Source organism: Oncorhynchus nerka, linkage group LG23 (genome assembly GCF_034236695.1).
Source record: "Oncorhynchus nerka isolate Pitt River linkage group LG23, Oner_Uvic_2.0, whole genome shotgun sequence".
Lineage (NCBI taxonomy): Eukaryota > Metazoa > Chordata > Actinopteri > Salmoniformes > Salmonidae > Oncorhynchus > Oncorhynchus nerka.
In genome coordinates this window covers 25,160,811-25,182,417 of record NC_088418.1, presented here as the reverse complement: position 1 = coordinate 25,182,417, position 21,607 = coordinate 25,160,811, and the positions used below count along the sequence as shown (strand labels likewise).

Below are 21,607 nucleotides of genomic sequence, written 5' to 3'. Positions count from 1 at the left end.
TCCTGTATGTGTGGCGTCTGCCTCGATTCCTGTATGTGTGGCGTGTGCCTCGATTCCTGTATGTGTGGCGTGTGCCTCGATTCCTGTATGTGTGGCGTGTGCCTCGATTCCTGTATGTGTGGCGTGTGCCTCGATTCCTGTATGTGTGGCGTGTGCCTCGATTCCTGTATGTGTGGCGTGTGCCTCGATTCCTGTATGCGTGGCGTGTGTCTCGATTCCTGTATGTGTGGCGTGTGCCTCGATTCCTGTATGTGTGGCGTCTGCCTCGATTCCTGTATGTGTGGCGTGTGCCTCGATTCCTGTATGCGTGGCGTGTGCCTCGATTCCTGTATGTGTGGCGTCTGCCTCGATTCCTGTATGCGTGGCGTCTGCCTCGATTCCTGATTCCTGCCTCGATTCCTGTATGTGTGGCGTGTGCCTATGTCTGTCGGCGTGCGTGCCTCGATTCCTGTATGTGTTGCGTGTGCCTCGTGGCGTGTGCCTCGATTCCTGTATGTGTGGCGTCTGCCTCGATTCCTGTATGCGTGGCGTGTGCCTCGATTCCTGTATGTGTGGCGTGTGCCTGCGTGTGCCTCGATTCCTGCCTCGATGCGTGGAGTGTGCCTCGATTCCTGTATGTGTGGCGTGTGCCTCGATTCCTGTATGTGTGGCGTGTGCCTCGATTCCTGTATGTGTGGCGTGTGCCTCGATTCCTGTATGTGTGGCGTGTGCCTCGATTCCTGTATGTGTGGCGTGTACCTCGATTCCTGTATGTGTGGCGTGTGCCTCGATTCCTGTATGTGTGGCGTGTGCCTCGATTCCTGTATGTGTGGCGTGTGCCTCGATTCCTGTATGCGTGGCGTGTGTCTCGATTCCTGTAAGTGTGGCGTGTGTCTCGATTCCTGTAAGTGTGGCGTGTGTCTCGATTCCTGTATGCGTGGCGTGTGTCTCGATTCCTGTATGCGTGGCGTGTGTCTCGATTCCTGTAAGTGTGGCGTGTGCCTCGATTCCTGTATGCGTGGCGTGTGTCTCGATTCCTGTATGTGTGGCGTGTGTGTCTCGAGGTGGTCATAGGTTCCTGAGAATCACTGCTGTGCTGTCTCAGGCATGTTCTGCTGGCTGGCCTGTAGTGAAGGACACTTATGTGAAGTAACAGCTGCAGTAGGGTTTGTGTGTAGCAGTAGTAGTGATGCAGAAGTGTGGGTTTGTAGACAGAGTGGCAGTGAAGCAGCAGTGTAACATCTAGGTGTGTGTGTGTGTGTGTGTCTAGTAAGATGAGGAGAGTGGTTAGCGTCCTGTGCGTACAGAGGAGTGTGTTTACACACAACAGTGTGGAGAGGGTCAGAGAAATTTTCAGCCTCACCGCATACACTACTGCACTAACCACAATGCTCCTGAATCACAATGGCCTCATTCAAATTGCCTTAGTGCCCACTCATTCTGGTTGGAAGGAATTTATGGTTGTACGGGTGACTTACAGAGGGAGGGAAAGGTTTAGAATTACTGGTAACTCGGAAGGAATCATTAAAGCCAATCCACTTGGGCCGGCTTATTTCCATATTGTGACCGAGAAAAACCCAGGCAGTTAGCTGGCTAAGAATTTGCAGGCATGAAAGATAGGGAAAAATATCACCCAAATGGGAATTACGCATTATCCGGCTTAGGGTCTCTGATGAAAACAGAGTGTGGGAGAAGGAGGGGGTGGAGCGGCTGCAGAAAAAGAGGAGGGGAAGTGCTCAGGAGTGTTCAGGCAGAGCAGTACTGTGTCAGAAGAAAGAGAGAGGGGAGTGAGTGATCAGGTATGGTCAGGTGAGACAGACTTAACACAGTCCATACTGGCTGGCTCAAACGCAGCTTTATTAGCGAGCCTATGGAAAGCCTGTAACTCTCCGTTTTGTCTGAATTCCACTCAATAAACACGCTTGGTTATGTCTACCCTTGATGACTGGATATGTGTAAGTGTATGGTGTGTAGTAGCTCTAAAGAGTAAGCAGCAACAGGAAGAGTTCTAAGTAAGTGAACTTTGCCCTTGTTCCCTTTTTTACCTCGCCCTTCAGGAGCAGTATTCAGTGGGAGTGGACTGGAAATGAGGTCTCCAGAGAGTTCTTATCCATGTTTGACCTCCAGTCTTTCCAAACATACAGCCAGTCAGTCTTGTTATAACAGCACCAGGGAAGGTTGTGGCTAGGACACTAGAGCTGAGAATGTAGCTGGGAATGTGCCACCACCATTTCCAGAGACTAAATCCACCGTGCTACTCTATCCAGCAAGACAACACGTTCCCTGTTCCCTGACAGGAGCCAACAACTGCGCTGTGTGTTTGACTTTAGAGACGATGCCCTAGGATAAAGTCATGTTATTGTTGGTAACAATGTGGCAGCTACTGTGGGTGACCTTCATCCGACACGCCAGAGTTTTGAACTGATTCGTGGCACTTAAAAACATAGCAGTTGTGTCGTATATGAACGTGTAGTGTAGGCTGTCACAGTCTTACTCTGAGTGCTCAGTATGACCCTGGCTGCTGTTCTTTAGGGTGGCCCGTACCTGGGAGAGAGTAGCAGGGAGGAGCAGTTGCTCTGGTCGGGGGTCTGGAGGTGGGATGAGTCCCCCTCTCCCTCGGTTCCCTCCTCAGTGGTGTCCAGCAGCAGCTCCGAGGTGTTGCTCTCCCCAAAGTCCTCAAAATGTTCCTCATCCCCGCCAATCACTGTGACCAGGGTGTGGCTGTTCAACTCAGAGCTCAGGGAGAACCTGAGGGACAGAGAAAAGAGGGATGATTGTGTATAAAAGAGAGTGTGATAGTGAGAGAGAGAGAGAGAGAGAGGGAGAGAGAGAGAAACATAGGAGGAAGAATACCCCTTCAGGTACACACACAGGAATTGCATATAGCCACGTTCACGGAGGTATTTTTCTACATTTACCCAAATTTGTGACTGTATTGGTGTCTGTATCAATGGTGTCTCAGGGGTGGAAATGCCAGAAAAATCTTGAATTGACCTACTCATGGTTTGTGGTTCTATGCCTGTATGTGCGTTTGTTCCTTAGATTGTGTACAAACTCATTTACGGGCTAAGGTTAGGGCTAGAGCTTAGTTTTTATACCTGACTATCTCTGTTTATCACTTCACTGTAAAAACAGGTCTGAGTTTCCTTCACCAACAGACCACGGAGGCATCGCTTCCGTAACACGGATGATCTATTTTAACACGGCTTCAACCAAATTAGAAGCGCTCAACTATCACAGTACGAGTGTGAATATGTTCCAAGTTCTATATGCAGACTTTAGCACACCGTTTGTGTTGAACTGTGATGCATTGAAAGCAACTAGCCTAAATCTAACAAATAGAATATTTGGCATCCCAGATTAAGACAGCCCTACAAAGCGCCCGGCAATCTGGACAAGTTTTAAAATCAGTTGTCTTTAAGGGTAATCTGATAATTCATTAATCCCACAGACTCGTTGGTCAAGATGAAGCACATTTAATGTTCGTGGTCCACCGGCAATATACATCTGATGGCTAGCTACACTCGCTGCATGAGAGTGGCGCTTTCACTGGGTTCTATGTAGTGTAAGCTTAAGGGGTGACCTTAATCGAAAAGAGACTGGGCGAAGCTTCTCGTCAAATTTAAAATTAGCAGGCAAATTTTCACACAAATACATGGAAAGCTAAAGTTAGTCATGTTTAGCCACCAAAATAGACATGCTTGGCTGGTCTGCGACGGCCAAATTGGTAGGTTCACCTGAGTTCAGATGATATATATATATAATACAGTGGCCCTGCTTTCTGTAACAAGAGAGGGTATTAGATAGCCAGACTTTCCTTTGTACCCCAACAGGACATGAAGGGTGGCTGGATTGTAGCTACATACACACAGGATATAAATCTCAGCACCATTCCAAGGGTTGCTGTCAATCCAATGACAAAGCCTAGTTCTATTTCTTGTGTTTACACATACAGAGTCAACAGACTTTTAACCCACTCAATCCTACCTTCAAATTCACTGTACGCTAACCACCGACAGGGTAGCCTGCACTTAAACACTGATCAACTTCAGATACACTTCAGCCTCTCTCAACCCAACATTAAAAAACATTTAACACTGACTCAGCACAAAACTTGCGACACCCTAACACTTGAACACTCTAGCATAACACTCAAAACCTCAACCTCAATACATTTGACTCGCAGCCCAACATTCGGGCCCACTTACCCACTACTCAGCCCGACACTGAGGTCCCTAGTAAGGTCCCGCACATGGAGGGCAGGTGAGGAGAGAGACCGCATCTTTAAACGCCGCCCGCTGCCCCCGCGTCTCAACCTCGGAGCAACTGGAGACAGACGACCTCCAGTCAACCAGAGTGGAATCCTGAATGCTCACTGGTCACACCAACCCAAGAGGAGTGCTGCTCAGTTCTTCAGTTAAGGAGACGATCCCAAAGACCTTGTCCACTCAAGGGATTAGTCCATGGTACCCAGAACATGTTACTGAGAGTCGCACACTCGTCTTTCCTTGCACGTTTTATAGGTTACCGCCAACTTGGTCGACTAGAAAGTCTTCCTCACAGTCTGTAACCACAAATGATCAGTCCTCACAAGTGACCAGCCGGATTGTCCCCTGTTACCATGGACTCGTCCCCGTAGACTTGTGGCAAGACGGGGAGGCAGGCTGTGAGTGGCTGAGGGTTAATACGATTAAGGGCTAAGCAGAGGCACCAGGCAGGTGCGGTGACCGGCCCGGGCCCAGCCGAGTGGGGTAGTGCTGGGGTAGGACATGAGGGGCGGACGGGCTGGGGCTGGGTAATCCTGTTAAACTCCTAATCCCCAGCCAAGAGCATAGACTCATTCACGTAACGTCCGTCTCCCGGGGCACAGAAACTACTAGGAGGTGTTGAAAAACCAAAGCTTAAACATTTTGTTAAATGTTACTGATAGTGTTGAGTCATCAGGTGTAGGAATAAGAAATTCGTCTAGGTCTTCATGCAAGAGCACATGACAGGGAGGTGGGAGTGTGTTGTTATTGTTCTGATTCACTTTAAAAAAAAAAAAATTAACGGGGCAGGATCATCATGGGACTTATCAGATGTTTCCAGTGGACTCCAGTGGGATATGATGTGAGATACACACACAGGGCTGCTGTACAACAATTGCAGTGTCTTTCATGAAGCCAATTTATAATTTTAGAGTAGCACATCTGATTGCTGTCAGCGGTGTGATCCCACCACTGACACCCATTGTAAACCTTTTCACCGTGACGTCAACTCAAAATGGTTGTGGTTGGTTTGTGTAACTCACCTGCAGTGATCTTCTGACTCGGTGACAGACAGGGCAATTCAACACAGGAAATATGGAACTCAAAGAAGGAACTGAGCTGAAACGCAGAGGAATCTGCCTCAAGGACGAATTGATAGGCGAGGCCTGAGATAGCCACAACAAGCGAAATCTAGAAAGTTGTATAAGAAAACACCTGTATGGCAAGAGTAACAGGGGCATGATCTGACATAGCAGAGTAGAAAATGGATGTTGGATAGACTTTGCAGTTTGGCAGTGGAATACATTTCTATTCAAAATGTGTCAACGCGATTCAGCCCAGCGAAAGGTCAAAATACACTGAAAGTCCTTTATTTCTTGGGAAGTTCAGCCCTGGTGGGTCAGGGGACGACCTTCCATGATTCCTGCCAAACCGCTGATAGTGCAGGACTGCTGAAACAGGAGAAAGTGGAAGTGCCTGCCGGCCGCGCTTTGGCCCCCATCAGCACGAAGGAAAGATAGGGCCTCTTCCAGAAAAAAAGGAAAAGAGCAAAAAAAAGAGCAAACTCCACACTTCCTGGAATTCAAGGCACAGCTGTTGACAGGAAGTCCAAACACATCCCTGTTAAGTGGTCCACCCCCCCAGATCCGTCATCTACCCAGACAGACAGGTTACACAGTCAGCAGATAAGACCTCATTCCCCTACACTTCCTCCTCCCTCGTGACTGACCCCAGCACTACAGGCAAAAACAACTAATTAATAGAGTCAGAATACAGACCCCAAACAGTAGCTACTTTATTGAGCGGATTTACTTTTTTGAGCGGATGGCCAGAACATAATTCCAAATCATTTGTAGACTGCATATTGACCGCAAGAAGCCCAAACAGATATATGATGACTAATACATTATCATTTCAAACCTTACTTACATTTGTGTCCGATCAAATGTATCTCTCTATTATGCGTGGGAATACTTTGGAACAGATTTCCAAAATTAAAATCACTTGGAGCTGTTTTTACTTGGGGGGGGGCATATAAAATCACTTGGAGCTGTTTTTACTTGGGGGACATATAAAATCACTTGGAGCTGTTTTTACTTGGGGGAGGCATATAAAATCACTTGGAGCTGTTTTTACTTGAGGGGGCATATAAAATCACTTGGAGCTGTTTTTACTTGGGGGCATATAAAATCACTTGGAGCTGTTTTTACTTGGGGGGGGCATATAAAATCACTTGGAGCTGTTTATTACTTGGGGGAGGCATATAAAATCACTTGGAGCTGTTTATTACTTGTGGGGGGATATAAAATCACTTGGAGCTGTTTATTACTTGGGGGGCATATAAAATCACTTGGAGCTGTTTTTACTTGGGGGGGCATATAAAATCACTTGGAGCTGTTTTTACTTGGGGGGCATATAAAATCACTTGGAGCTGTTTATTACTTGGGGGAGGCATATAAAATCACTTGGAGCTGTTTATTACTTGGGGGAATATAAAATCACTTAGAGCTGTTTATTACTTGGGGGGGGCATATAAAATCACTTGGAGCTGTTTTTACTTGGGGGGCATATAAAATCACATGGAGCTGTTTATTACTTGGGGGGGCATATAAAATCACTTGGAGCTGTTTATTACTTGGCGGGGGGCATATAAAATCACTTGGAGCTGTTTATTACTTGGGGGGCATATAAAATCACTTGGAGCTGTTTTTACTTGGAGGGGGCATATAAAATCACTTGGAGCTGTTTATTACTTGGGGGGGGGGCATATAAAATCCCTCGCGGCCAAATTAGCCTACATCAACAATTAGTCGATGTAAACTTCCACAATTAGGTATCAAACACTTAAACGCATAAGCTCTTGACAGAGATATCTGGAACTGCCTGTGAAAAGGACGTTGTCAAGTGGCTGTTCCAAACAGGTGGCGGGCACTAATCTGACATTTTAGGAACAGGGTGTTGGGGGTACGCACTACAGAGTGACCACAGCTGATAATCTTTGCTTCATTCTAACCATTGACTCAATTAAATCCTTAGGGGTGGAAGAACCCTACCAAAACAAATCCTTAGACAAAGAGCGCAAGACAATGGTATATGTTATCAGTATTTGCCCCCGAAGGGACAATATGTCTAGTCTTTGCCCTAAGGGGACAAATAAAGTAGCATTGACTCGAAACAAACTCGTTGGGCATTGACAATATTACACAAATAGAGCTCAAAAGGCAAGAGGTGTCATGCTATTGTCTGATTTCCGCTAACCAGATAAGTTGAGGTAGAAGTGCAGGTAAAAGTCAACATAGAAGATTAACTTACTGTAATCATTGCAGCAACACATAACTCTTGGCCACTGAAGATCAATTTGTCTCAAAGCTCACAGTCAACCAAAAGACAAACTCAAACATACAGTGGATAGATCAGGGCACACGTAGCTGTCTCTTCAAGGTCTCTGCATTTTACATTGTGTCTGAGTGTGAGGTCATCTGGAATATCGTGCAGCAAAAAACGAGGGCAGAATGTTCAACAACCAAAGTGTAGTTTAATAACGGGGTAAGCAAGTTCATTTCAAACTGTCGGTGATCTATTACGCCTTTGAAAATGATGTCGATGACCTAAGAACTCGATTCTCTACCATCTGGTCCTTAGCAAATAAGAAACAATCGTCACTCAAAATAACTACGATCTCCAGGCTTTGTTCCTCAAATAACCATGTACTGCATTTCATCACAATCATCACTTTATAATGCTTTATCTTGCAAGTTATCTGCCATGTGTTGAAGACAGGTCCCACTGCAAATCTAAGAGTTCAACACACATCTGGCCAACAGTAATCGTCCAATAGAAAGACAATAACATGATCTATGTCATTTGTTAACTGATCAAAACAAACCATGGTAATTAGACTAGAGGCACATTAGAGCCTGCATGCACTTGAGGAGCAGCCAGGACCAACCACCCTGGAGCAACCATAAACAAAAGGCGTCTTCAGTTAGATTGATATGATAAGACGTTTTGTTCTCGGTAGACGAAAGGTATTTTAAGCCCAGGGCCATTACAATGGTGGCTATTATTGCCTCTAATCTGTCTGGTGACCCACATAAGACTCCAAGTCGTCTCTAGAAACTAAGACGGGATACAGAGGCTTGATGCTACCGAGGCTGTGATGACTGGAGCTAGCGTTAGTTTGACTTATCCTAGTTAATTACCATTACTATTTCGACCTATATGTACCATAATGTTACAGTCAAACCCTGGTGTCTGAGTGATTAGCAGTGACTCAACGTGGGTGGTATTCAGGACAGCTTCGACCTACCTTTGCCTCACCTCGATTTAGCTACATACGAAATTACAACTTTAGCGCAAGGTTAAAGGTAGACTCAGCGATATGATGTAGATGCAGAAAGTAAACAGCACGGTGGATCAATTTCCGCAGCAACAAAGAGTGTTGAAGTGAGAGGCTCAACTTCGTCGCTGTTTTGGTCCCGTGGCTAGCACGTGGTAAAATCATGAAGCGTACCCGTGCACATGCGCAGATACTGTGTGCGATTGTCTTGCATTTCGCACATCGCAATATCCGCTGTGCTGCTCGTAGCAAGGCCATTTCGCTGAGTCTACCTTTAATGATTATGGTAGTTCTAAGTACGAGGTGAAGGGGTATAGTTAGGGTTTGATTTTGGCCAACCGTATGTGGGTCGAGTTAAGGGGCCGAGGTTAGAGGTGATGATCAGGACTAACTATTGGGCCAGGGGCCTGTCCTGAGAAAACTGTGAATGACCATGCAGAGGCAAAAGTAAGCCAGAACTGACCTGTTGCTACTGTCCTCTGGGTCGTGGAGCGTGGCCTCGATGCCGCTGTCCGTCTCCACATCCTCGTGCATCTCGGGCTGGACCAGGGCTCCCGTGTCCTCGTCGGTGAACGTCTCACACTCGCTGTAAGTGCTCTCCGAGCCCAGGTATGCACTGTCCGTCACCTCGTTTTGCTACAGGAGGGAAATAGGACGTTTATAGTTATCCTTTAAGACAAAGTTAGTAATCATATAATGTCACAATTGTGGTCTAAAGTACGTACATGTTTGGTTATTTAGCAAGACGCTCTTATCCAGAGCGACTTTACATAGCAATTAGGGTTAAGTGCCCTGCTCAAGGGCACATCGACAGATGTTTTACCTAGCTCCCGGATTCGAACCAACGACATTTCATTTACTGTCTGAACTCTCTAAACCACTAGGCTACCTGCCGCCCTGGTACACAAAGAGAGTTAAGTGGACATCGTTTGAATTGAGAAATCATTAACAGGTGACTAAAAACAGCAGTATGATGTCTGGTAGGTACAGTGCATTCGGAAAGTATTCCGACCCCTTGAACTTTTCCACAATTTGTTATGTTACAGTGCTATTTTAAAAAGTATTTAAAAAATAAAAATCCTCATCAATCTACACAGAATACCCCATAATGAATAAGTGAAAACAGTTTTTTAGAAAGGTTTGCTAATTTATAAAAAATTAAAAACTTATTTACATAAGTATTCAGACCCTTTGCTATGAGACTTGAAATTGAGTTCAGGTGCATCCTGTTTTCATTGACCATCCTTGAGATGTTTCTACAACTTGATTGGAGTCCACCTGTGGTAAGTTCAATTGATTTCACAGGTTTTGGTAAGGCACACACAGTTGGCAGTGGCAGTGCATGTCAGAGCAAAAACCAAGCCATGAGGTCGAAGGAATTGTCCGTAGAGCTCCGAGACAGGATTGTGTCGAGGCACTGATCTGGGGAAGGGTACCAAAACATGTCTGCAGCATTGAAGATCCCCAAGAACGCAGTGGCCTCTATCATCCTTACATAGAAGAAGTTTGGAACCACAGAGACTCTTCCTAGAGCTGGCCGCCCGGCCAAACGGAACATTTGGGAGAGAAGGGCCTTGGTCAGAGAGGTGACCAAGAACCTGATGTTCACTCTGACAGAGGTCAACAGTTTCTCTGTGGAGATGGGAGAACCTTCCAGGAGGACAAACATCTCTGCAGCACTCCACCAATCAGGCCTTTATGGTAGAATGGCCAGACGGAAGCCACTCCTCAGTAAAAGGCACGATAGCCAACTTGAAGTTTGCCAAAAGGCCCCTAAAGGATTCTCAGACCATTAGAAACAAGATTCTCTGGTCTGATGAAACCAAGATTGAACTCTTTGGCCTGAATGCCAAGCGTCACATCTGGAGGAAACATGGCACCATCCCTACGGTGAAGCATGGTGGTAGAAGCATCATGCTGTGGGGATGTTTTTTTCAGCGGCAGGGACTGAGAGACTAGTGTGGATCGAGGGAAATATGAACGGAGCAAAGTACAGAGATCCTTGATGAAAACTTGCTCCAGAGCGCTCAGGACCTCAGACTGGGGCAAAGGTTCACCTTCAAACAGGACAACGACCTTAAACACACAGCCAAGACAATGCAGGAGTGGCTTCGGGACAAGTCTCTGAATGTCCTTGAGTGGCCCAGCCAGAGCCCGGACTTGAACCCAATCGAACATCTCTGGAGAGACCGGAAAATAGCTGTGCAGCGACACTCCCCATCCAACCTGACAGAGCTTGAGAGGATCTGCAGAGAAGAATGGGAGAAATTCCCCAAATACATATGTGCCAAGCTTGTAGCGTCATACCCGAAAAGACTCAAGGCTGTAATCGCTGCCAAAGGTGCTTCAACAAAGTACTGACTAAAGGGTCTGAATACTTATGTAAATGTGATATATCCGCTTTTTATTTTTAATAAATGTGCCAAAAATTCTAAAAACCTGCTTTTGATTTGTCATTATGGGACATTGTGTGTAGATTGATGAGGAACAAAAACAATTGAATCCATTTTTTGAATAAGGTTGAAACCTAACAAAATGTGGAAAAAGTCCAGGGGTCTGAATTCTTTTCGAATGCACTGTACATACAGTAGCTAATGTGTGGGTGGACTGTATAAGCAAATCAATATTAAAAACACCTATGACTAGAGGCTGTACTGGATACGGTTGACTCTACAGCCTACTTTTTTCCGAGCTATAATTTTGCTGACAGCATTCATTGATATCAATTATGACTCCAGAGGAAAGATGTTTATCTGTGACGCATCCTGAGCAGATATGGAAAGAAACAAACGATGGTAATGATTAACAAGCTGTTACGTATATCATGAAACCAAGCAGAACAGATGAATTATGATCGTCGTAGATTGTATAGGCCAAATTGTGTAAATCTTGAGATAAGTCTGCTAAAAAATTTCACATCACCAATCATAGACGGTTCATCAAAGAAAACAAGCAAAGAAACAGCATTCTCATAGGAGAGCGTAGTCGCAATTCAACTGTTGCCAATGGCAGTGAAAAGCCCATTAGAGCCGCGTCCAAACAACTGATGTGGCATAAGCACATTTCAGATTCAACCTGTCAGGTTTCAGATGTCCGTGCCAAGCAAAGCCTACTGTGTCAACACCTTGAGTCAACATTGACTAACACAGAGAATTCACTTCCTAAAGCTCAAAGCACAAAAAAACATCCAAATGTTCAAATAGACACTCAATAGAACTTCATAAGACATTTAGCTATAACAAGAGCCTGCCAGGTGAGTCTCAATGAGTCCAGAGCAAGAGAGCCATCATGGGAGACCCTCCCATACCTGTCTGTGTTGAGTTCCAGGAGGGACCGGGCCCAGAAGGCTGTCCACCATGCCCAAAACCATGCTGTCTGCCTGGGGCTCACGGGCAGGAAGACTGGCCTGTAATGAAACCCCCCAGTAATTTCCCCTCCTAGCGCTTCCTCCTTTTCAATCTCAGAAAGCAAAAGTGTAAAACATAGAATGCCCAACACCTAGTTCAGCTCCAGTGGGTTCTCAAAAGGGGTGGAGTCTGGAGACTGAAAGAGTCCGAAGGCAAGGGTACAGCCCGTACTGCCACTACCACCCCAACTACCCCTCTCATGGAATTTGATGATCAAAATGTCATATGAAAGAAAGGGAGCAATGTTCCCTTTAACTTTTTCTACTTCAATGTCTCTAGCTCCTGGACCAATGTGACAGGGTGAATCATTAAGCCACCGCCTGTTCTACCTGTCTTTACAGGCTTGTATGATTGGATGAAGAGGGCCATATAAACTGTACGTGCATAGCCATAAACTGACTAGTTGTTTACCTTAAAGGCCCAGTGGAGTAAAACATTTGATTTTCATGTGTTTTATATATATATATTTCCAAACTATGAGGTTGGATACTGTGAAAAAGAGAGTAAGGGCTGTTTGAAAAGTCTGAAACGTCAGCCTGTTTTGGTGGGACGGAGTTTTGGCCGTAAATTAGTTAAAACAATGAGAGAGAGAGTTCCAAACCGCTCTGCCAATAACAGCTATTTTTTACTTTCCCCCTACCCATTCAGACCACTCCCAGACAGTCTTAGCAAAATTCTTCCTTGAGAAATGTCTCTTTGCTAAAAAAGCATTTATTTATTTTTTGGACCATTTTATTTAAAAACAAATCACAGTGAGGTACTAAATTATTAACACAGAAATGATTTGATACTGAGATAAAAATAGCTGCATTGGACCTTTAAGGAGGCAACACCAGCACGTTGTAAGCCCAGAGATCGAGCCATTGGAGGAGAGGGGTCTGGATTGGCTGTGTTAATAATGCATCTCTTCCTTATAAGAAGAGGTTAGGCCACAATGGCTAAGTATTGACAGGGAGAGATACTCTCACAATAACAAGGGGTAACAACACACTTGTTGGGTATTTTTGGGGACGTAAACAAGCCGGCTGAGAGCGGGAAGGACAAGGAAGAGGAAAAGTAGGAGGAGGGTGGAGTGTTTGGTTTTCTCAAGGCAAGCAGGCCCTCCGCCCAGCTACCTCACCTCTCCTGTTTTGAGAGCAAACAGGGTTAGAACAGTGTGGCCATTGAGTGAGGAACCTTACTGCCAGGACCCCAGGGGGAAAACAACGAGTTCAGGGACACAGGTGTGGCGTCGACATTAAAAGCACCAACCACCAACTCTCCCCAAACTCCATCCAATACAGCTACCGCTATTTCTTAGGGCAGGACATTTGTTAGAAATGTATACTGTAGTGATACAGCAGGTAATATTTAATTCAATGTCATGGAGAGGACACCGAACACTGATTTTAAGCAAACCGTTTCTGCAACTATCTTCACTGTGTTTTTGGAGGTGTGTGCAATAACTAAAGGCTTTTAGTTGTCATTTTCCTCTCCCGTGTGGCTCAGTTGGTAAAGCATGGTGCTTGCAACGCCAGGGGTTGTAGGTTCGATTCCCCCAGGGGACTAAAATGTCAATTTAAAAGGTACCCAAACCAGATAGGTATTATTGGAGGGCTAATACAACTGAAAGTCCATTGAAAAACAGTGTTGGACTTGATTCAACCTGTCAAGTAAACGCTAAGGTTTAAGTGCTAGGTTAGAGCCAAAGCTTTCCTAGCCAGACCACTGCTGTATATTATACTGAGATGACAGACTGCACTAATTAGCCATACCAATAGGGGGCGCTGAAACTACACAGTGTGCACATTCTACAGTGTTGGAAGCAAACTGACTGAATAATATTTTGCCTTACCTCCCTACTCTTCTACATTTGCACACACCGTACATAGGTTTTTCTATTGTGTTATTGACTGTATGTTTGTTTATGTGTAACTCTGTGTTGTTGTTTTTGTCGCACTGCTTTGCTTTATCTTTATGTAATACATGTATCACTAGGCACTTTAACTATGCCACTTTGTTTACATACTCATCTCATATGTATATACTGTACTCAATACCATCTACTGTATCTTGCCTATGCCGCTCTGTACCATCACTCATTCATATATCTTTATGTACATATTCTTTATCCCCTTACACTTGTGTCTAGGTAGTAGTTTTGGAATTGTTAGCTAGATTACTTGTTGGTTATTACTGCATTGTCGGAACTAGAAGCACAAGCATTTCGCTACACTCGCATTAACATCTGCTAACCATCTGTATGTGACAAATAAAATGTGATTTGATTTGATTTATCTTGGCCAGGTTGCAGTTGTAAATGAGAACTTGTTCTCAACTGGCCTACCTGGTTAAATAAAGGTGAAATAAATGTAAAAAATGTAAAAACAGTCGAAAGAAAAGGTCTAATCTTCATATTCATCATCTCCAGCACCACCCCAACGTCAACCTATGTGAAAATGGCGCGTTTATGTTTCGTAGTAAAAAATATAGAAAAAGCTAAGTATTTCCAATGACATCAACAACCAATTAGTAGGCAACACCTACTCACAATTGGTCAAAATCACACGATGCCCACCGATGTCATTGGAAAACACTTACCTTCCAAATATATATTTTTTTACTTCAAACATAGAAACCCACCATTTTCACCATGTTGATGTTGGGGTGGTGCTGGTGAGGATGAATATGAAGTAGGACATTTTTGAATTTACAAGTCCACACACAAGAGGAGCCAGGAATTTCAGATATGTCCACCGCAGCTGAAAAAACATAACAGCATGCGTGTGTAAAGTACGACCAGACTCCAACCATTCAATATTTAGTCAAAAGAAAAATACGACGGGTGCCAAACCGTAGTGTTCAGCATGCGGAATATTCCCAGTGGGGTAATGATAGCTTTTCTGGCCACTTGCTGAAAATACTGTGGGATGTGTGAGTGCACAGAGACTTCAGCCTGGGAGCCGTATGCAAAGGGTCAATGGGGACACAACCGGACCACACAAGACCAAAATAAATGACAATGGACCGTCACAGTGGTGTACCATGCTATACAGGACTGCTCATTCACCACCCTGGCCCATATTATGCTGCTTTATGTTGGGGGTTCATATACTGTGGTGCAGTCAGTCACACTGCTTTCCTGATGTACTTAAGTCTGTGTGAGTGGTCATATCGCTGGTAGTAACTAATGTCAACCGAGAACTGCGATGACTATATCCAATGACATCACCCACCTCATCGTACTCCTCTGAGCAGCTCACGGCTCCGTCCCCTGGGCTGAAGTGCACATCGTAGAGCTGGGGCTCTGTCCCTGCAGACACAGACAGGACAAGGTCAACACACGCAGGCCAATAACACACAGCAAACACATACAGAGCAAAGTCAACACAATGCGATGGTAAACACCGAGCCAATGTGCCAACGAAAACATGGCAGAACAGCGCCACTACACAAGTGTAATACAGTAAACAGAGGAAATACTGTAGGGTCCACTCTGGGAGTTAAAGATTTAACTGCACGTTAGAGAACTAATAATAGGCTGCACTGTATAAGTGAAGCAAATCAAAAAAGGATTTCAGATTTTTTATTAAAAGGGCAAAACTTGAAAGTATACAGAAGGGGGGGGAGTAAATGTTGGGAAAAAAGTCAAATGTACTATGGTCAAATACAGTGCTTCTTTTACTGTACATGTCTTCGCTAACCTATTTAGAAAAACAGTCTTTATGCTTGGAGTAACAATCAACATTATGTAACAGTCACATTTCAAGGGCTGCCGTGTACACAATGTGAGTGTGTGAAGTGTGTGTCAGCTAAATCAACCAATAAAAAGAACACGAAATGACCCCTATCAAATTCAGATTTGGAGACTCCAATGAAAGCACCTGCAGATAAGTGCTATGAAACCCGAGACCAACCAATCGGGAGTGGACAGTAGGGTGTCGGGCCAGACTCCCAGCAGCCACTGGGGCAGGCTCCTGTATCTAGTTAACAATGCTCTGAATAACACCCTGCTGCTGAGCTAAGAACACAAACAGTGCTCTTGACAGCAGCGGTCGCTGGACCACATGCAGGTTGTACCTTGGTCTTACGTAACAACCGCTGCTGTTCAGGACTGATACAAATGACTGGCCAGTTAACTAGAACATAAAGTCTAATTTTGTGCTGGGAGGAGGTTCGCTTGAGAGGGTTGCCTGTCCCTCTGTATAAGACGGTCGCTTGGCACCGACTCAAAAAGGGTTACAATGGACAGAGACATTGTATTTTCTAAGAGTTGACAGACTTTATTCAACTTGTCTCCCTGTGCTACACTGGCTTACCAGACATGCCATAAACACCACAGGGGGTAAGGTATTTCCACTGCCAACAGGCTTTCTTTATTAAAAACACATCCAGCCAGTAACCGACAGAGAAATGACAAGGAAAAACCAAGTTAAAATTAAAATAAGTAAACATTCTAAATGAACTGGGATTCCAGTTGGAGCTGGAATAGCAGGTTTTCTGATGTGACTCCAGAGAAACGAGGTGGGGGTGACCAGTGCAGAACACTTGTAGCCCTGAGCTAGGTTAGCTATACAGACAGATGGACTGGAATTCTGACAACCAAGTGTGAGAGGCCTGGGAAGTTAAGGGTGACTCTTTCTCCTGTCCTTTGTGAGGTCTCATGAAACGGATAAGGAGCTGACATGAGAAGAAAGACAGAGAGACGATCAGAAACGAGTGGGGGGGAGAGAGAGTGAGAGAGAGAAAGAGGAGACACTGAATTATTCAGGTGAATAGGACTCAGCCCAGTCCCTCTCCCTCCCTCCTTCATTCTCTAGCTGAAACCTGGCCTAGCAGAAGTCCATGTGCCTCGTGTCTCATGCTTTCCAGAATATTACTTATTAACGGTCCGGGTAACTGGAGCGTTTGTAACCCAGAAAGCACAGGGAAAAACTCCAACACAGACTAACATCAAAGCAAAGAGCTGTGGTGGCAGCCAGGGCAACAACACCGTTGCGATGACATCAACACAAACCTCTGCAGCACGCTAACACAGCTAGTGTGTGATGTCAACACTGTCTCTGTGTTGATGATGATGATGTCAGCATAGCCCCAGGGTGACATTCTTTACCATAATGGCAATATTGTGACTCATAACAGGATTGCAGTGGAATATTTGTTTTTAGTATTCCACTGGTTTCGTTTGCAGCAACCTATGATTTTCATGGGTGGGCTGAAAAATGGACATTGTGTAAACAAGCAGTCTACGGCCTACACGTACTTTTCAGGACACATCTCTCACCCGTCCTTGAAGTGGATGAGAAAAACCTGATGACTCAGTAGTCAGGCACATGATACATTGCTTCCATTGTTTAGAAAAGGAAGGTTTATAGTAGGCTTGGCCTTTGTATACACTCCCACTTTTTCTCAACTCATGAAATGAGCTGAAGGGGAAAATGTTCCGTGAAAGAAAAACAATGTGATTTGAGTGCAGTCTGAATGAAATTGGGTCACTGTTTTTTTTTCTCTCCCCTCCTCGAAACCTTTCACCTTAGCTAAATGTGAGCAGATGAACAATGGCCGCTGCCATCAGGAAGAAGCTGGGATAGATAGAGCCTGATAGGACCGACATATGGTACTGATCAATGGAGGCCCTGATCTTAAAACTGAACAGCTCTCCATACTGTCAGAAGTAGCAGACTTAATGAAATGATAGCAATTTCAAATAGTTCAAATGATGATGTATTGGAGTCCATCTAGTGGATAGCGATACCAACTGATTGACAAAAGACGCCCCATTTTGTCGTGATTTTCTTGGCATGTCAGTGAGAGCGCATAGGCCTCATTTTCGAGCTTTCAAAGGCGTTTCCAAATAAAGGTCCAAGCTATGACGGCAGTCATGGTCATCACAGCTTTGTAAGGAAGATCCTCTGACTCACCTCCATTGCTGATGGCCGAGATTCCTCGATGGAAGTCCTCGAAGCTGATCACCCCCAGCCCACTTGGATCCAGGAACTTGGTCAGATCCTTCACCTGTAATAATGAGACAGCCATGATGGACCTTTCAAACACACTTAGACACAGCAATCAAAAAGCTAACTTCATCATATAATCAAATCAGCTTTGTTGCCCCGAGTGCTTTGTGAATAAATCCCATTTCATTCTGTCCAAATTAACGTGATGTACGGGCAATGCTTACACGTGGTAAAAATGAGCAAATAGAATTAAGGAACAGGGGAATGCATTCAAATTGAAAGGTTGTAGCTTTGCGAACACTAAGGACATTAAAACAAAAGGACTACCTAAAATTACTGATTTCATTGAGCTCGGTCACGTAATGGAAATTTGTCAGGGACAGCAAAAACATAATTGAAAATCTGCAAAATGACTGAACTGTCTCACTGAGCCTTCTGTGGTTAGGCTCCTTCAACCGGTATGATGTTTCTTTTCAAGACAAGACAATGAGAACCAATAACAAAGTGCTCTGACCTCCACAGAATCATATGTTTCTGCACACGTAGACATATTTCTGATTTCATAACTCTTTCATAAAAGGTACATGGGAATGCGCTTCAATTTTACAGGACTGCAGTGTCCTCAAACAAGGTGAGCTTATGGGTTGAGCTCCAAGTGTCTCACCTCCCTCAACACAAGCCCAACACGTCTCTATAAACCTACTTAAACCAAAAGACACACACACGCATGCACTCTCTCTCACACACACACACACACAACGCAAAACCTTGCTACCACTTGCATTTTACAACTTAAATAAAGATTTCTATACACAACGAGACAGAGTGCACCTAACCTGGCACTCAAATGACAAGATACAATCAGTTACCTGATGTCCCTGTATCCATTCCCCGGGTAACCTGGCAACAAGAGGTGGTATCTAAGGAGACTAGTGTTTGTGCTCTTTACACCCTAATGTATAAGAACTAGACTGAACAGCCAACATAAACATTGTTGTGGGGCTGAAATATGGAATTGGGGAATATGGAATGCACTTTATTGTTTTGTTTTCCAAAAGGTGAACTGCACTCACTGATTCCGCATGTGTTTCTTCCGGTGCTCATTAAGAAATTCAGCGGCCATTACTGAAGCCCAAACGAGAGTCGTCTTTGGGGTGTGGCTTAATGTGGGTGTATCTTGGGTGTGTCTTTGCCATTCAAATCACAACAAACAAACAAACAAAAGCAGTAGTGAGTAACTCAGTGACAGCGAGGTAAGCTAAGATAGCTTTGCTAAGGAGAGAAGTTGATGTTGAAGACTTCTGCCCTCCTGACTGACTCGCCATCTCAAGATGATCTGCTGATTCAGTTCTAGGTGTAGGCTAAAGCTCGCGCTGACCTTATGTTTAGCCAACCTGGGAGCAGCTAGCTAGCATAGCAATATTTATCTGTCAAATCCCAATTATATCAACATAGCAAGAAGTACCAGTGTCTGGAATGTGTTTCATGAGACACTCATTCGACAACACCTTGCTACTAGAGTAGCTTGCAACTTGAAGTTTTATCACGTCATCTAAAGACATGTTACCGTGGAAATTATAACAACTGCGAGTTGAATTCCTGGTCTTCAGTCAGCTCAGCTGTCAACACAAATTTCTATTAAAAACACACAAAAATACGGTTTTAAGTGAGAAAAAGGCATTGGTCTGAAAAATAAAGGATATTCACATGAGCACCACAATGCCTACTCCACCCATGCTCTACTAAGCTTTTCCAGCACACAGCTTTGACCTACTACAGTAGCGATGTTGGTCTATTGTACTTCAAACAATGTGAATGCTTCTCAAATCGCCTCATTCATACTCTTAGAGGAGGTGCTCCGACAATAATGTGAATTGTACCGCATACACACCACACTAATCCCATTCCATTACCTTTTCAAGCTTTTTTATTATGTGAAAACAAGCTATGCTTTTATACTCATAAGACTTGATTCAGCAAGCTGTTTTGTCTTGTTGTAATGTGGTGCCTAACTGTATTTCCTTACAACATTTTTATTTAGCAATACATGTCATTGAGAATTTAAAAAATAAAAACATCTTTTTGGGGTCAGTAGGTGCCCAACATAACACCAGGTGGTGTGGACACAGTCCCTCATTTATTAAAGGTCTATTGAGCCTGTCTGCATTCCTGATTTCCATAATCACTAGCTTACCTGTGTAATATTGACAAAAGCTCAGAAACACTTGTTTTGCAAACATGGTCCTGTTTTATCAATTGCTGCTGTGACATTTTTTTAAAGTTTAATGAAAAATAAAACAATAATAGACTGTATCTTGATTAGATAAGTATTCAACCCCTTGAGTCAATACAGTCACCTTTGGCAGCGATTACAGTCTAAAAGCTTTGCAAACCTGGATTGTATAATATTTGCCTTTAAAAAAACATTCTTCAAGCTCTGTCTAGACAGCCAAGTCTTTCCATATTTTTTAAAGCAGATTTAAGTGAAAACTGTAACTAGACCACTTAGGAACATTCAATGTTGTCTTGGTAAGCAACTCCAGTGTATATTTGGCCTTGAGTTTTAGGTTATTGTCTTGCTGAAAGGTGAATGTCTCCTAGCGTCTGTTGCTTAGCTTTATTCCATTTATTTTTATCCTAAAACCACTCCCTAATCCTTGCCGATGACGAGGATATCCATAACATGATGCAGCCACCACCATGCTTGAAAATATGAAACTTGGTACTCAGTGATGTGTTGTGTTGGATTTGCTAATGCTTTGTAACATAATGCTTTGTATTTTGGACAAAAAGTTAATTTTCCACATGTTTTGCAGTATTACTTCAGTGCCTTATTGCAAACAGGATGCATGTTTTGGAATATTTTTTATTATGTATAGACTTCCTTCTGTTCATTCTGCCATTTAGGTTAGTATTGTGGTGTAACTACAATGTCTGCAACTGTTTTAAAATGACCATTGGCCTCATGATGAATCCCTGAGCGGTTTCCTTCATCTTCGGCAACTGAGTTAGGAAGGACGCCTGTATCTTTATAGTAACTGGGTGTGGGGTACAGAGCTGGGATAATCATTCGAAAATCATGTTAACAACTACTATTGTACACCGAGTCCATGCAACTTATTATGTGACTTTTTACTATTGAACATATTTAGGCTTGCCATAAAGGAGTTTAATACATTTCAGCTTTTAAATGTTGTGCACAAATTTGTTTACATCCCTGTTAGTGAGCGTTTATCTTTAGCCAAGAGAATCCATCCACTTGACAGGTGTGGCATATCAAGAAGCTGATTAAACAGCATGATCCTTACACAGGTGCCCCTTGTGTTGGGTACAATAAAAGGCCACTCTTAAATGTGACCCGTTTCAATAAACTAGGCGTATGTTGTGGGTCACTACTTCACAGGAGAGCCGTTTGAACGTAAAGTTTGTTTAGTTTTTTTTTGAACACGTGAACTTTCACGTGCCTTAATAACAAACTTGTATGCTTGTAAATACGAATACAATTGTTAAATTACAAGCCCAGTTGGTTAAGTCACAGAAAAAAGCAGCAACCTTCTCGCTAGCCATGATTGGCTAAGATAATGATTGGGATGGACATGCAGAGAGATGAGTTTGGATTGGTCTGCCATATAGCTCGGTTCTGTCTAGTTGATCTGGTCCGAATGTGTAGGTAATCCTGTCTAACGCGGCGTAACCATT

General features: G+C 44.0%; 1 protein-coding gene across 3 annotated transcripts in view; it reads right to left on the bottom strand.

The window, feature by feature from the left end:
* The window catches only part of rab11fip3 (RAB11 family interacting protein 3 (class II)), a 46,106-nt gene that overhangs the window by 11,024 nt on the left and 13,475 nt on the right, over positions 1–21,607 (bottom strand). For 2 of the 3 annotated variants that reach the window (XM_029629447.2, XM_029629448.2), the window contains exons 2-5: positions 17,873–17,966; positions 15,188–15,264; positions 9,029–9,201; positions 2,524–2,727 (exon numbers count right to left, since the gene is read on the bottom strand). In XM_029629447.2, the coding sequence (XP_029485307.1) occupies positions 2,524–2,727; positions 9,029–9,201; positions 15,188–15,264; positions 17,873–17,966 (548 nt within the window). Of the gene's footprint in view, positions 1–2,523; positions 2,728–9,028; positions 9,202–11,872; positions 12,248–15,187; positions 15,265–17,872; positions 17,967–21,607 lie in introns of those variants that run through there. The other variant, XM_029629449.2, reaches the window with a different exon arrangement.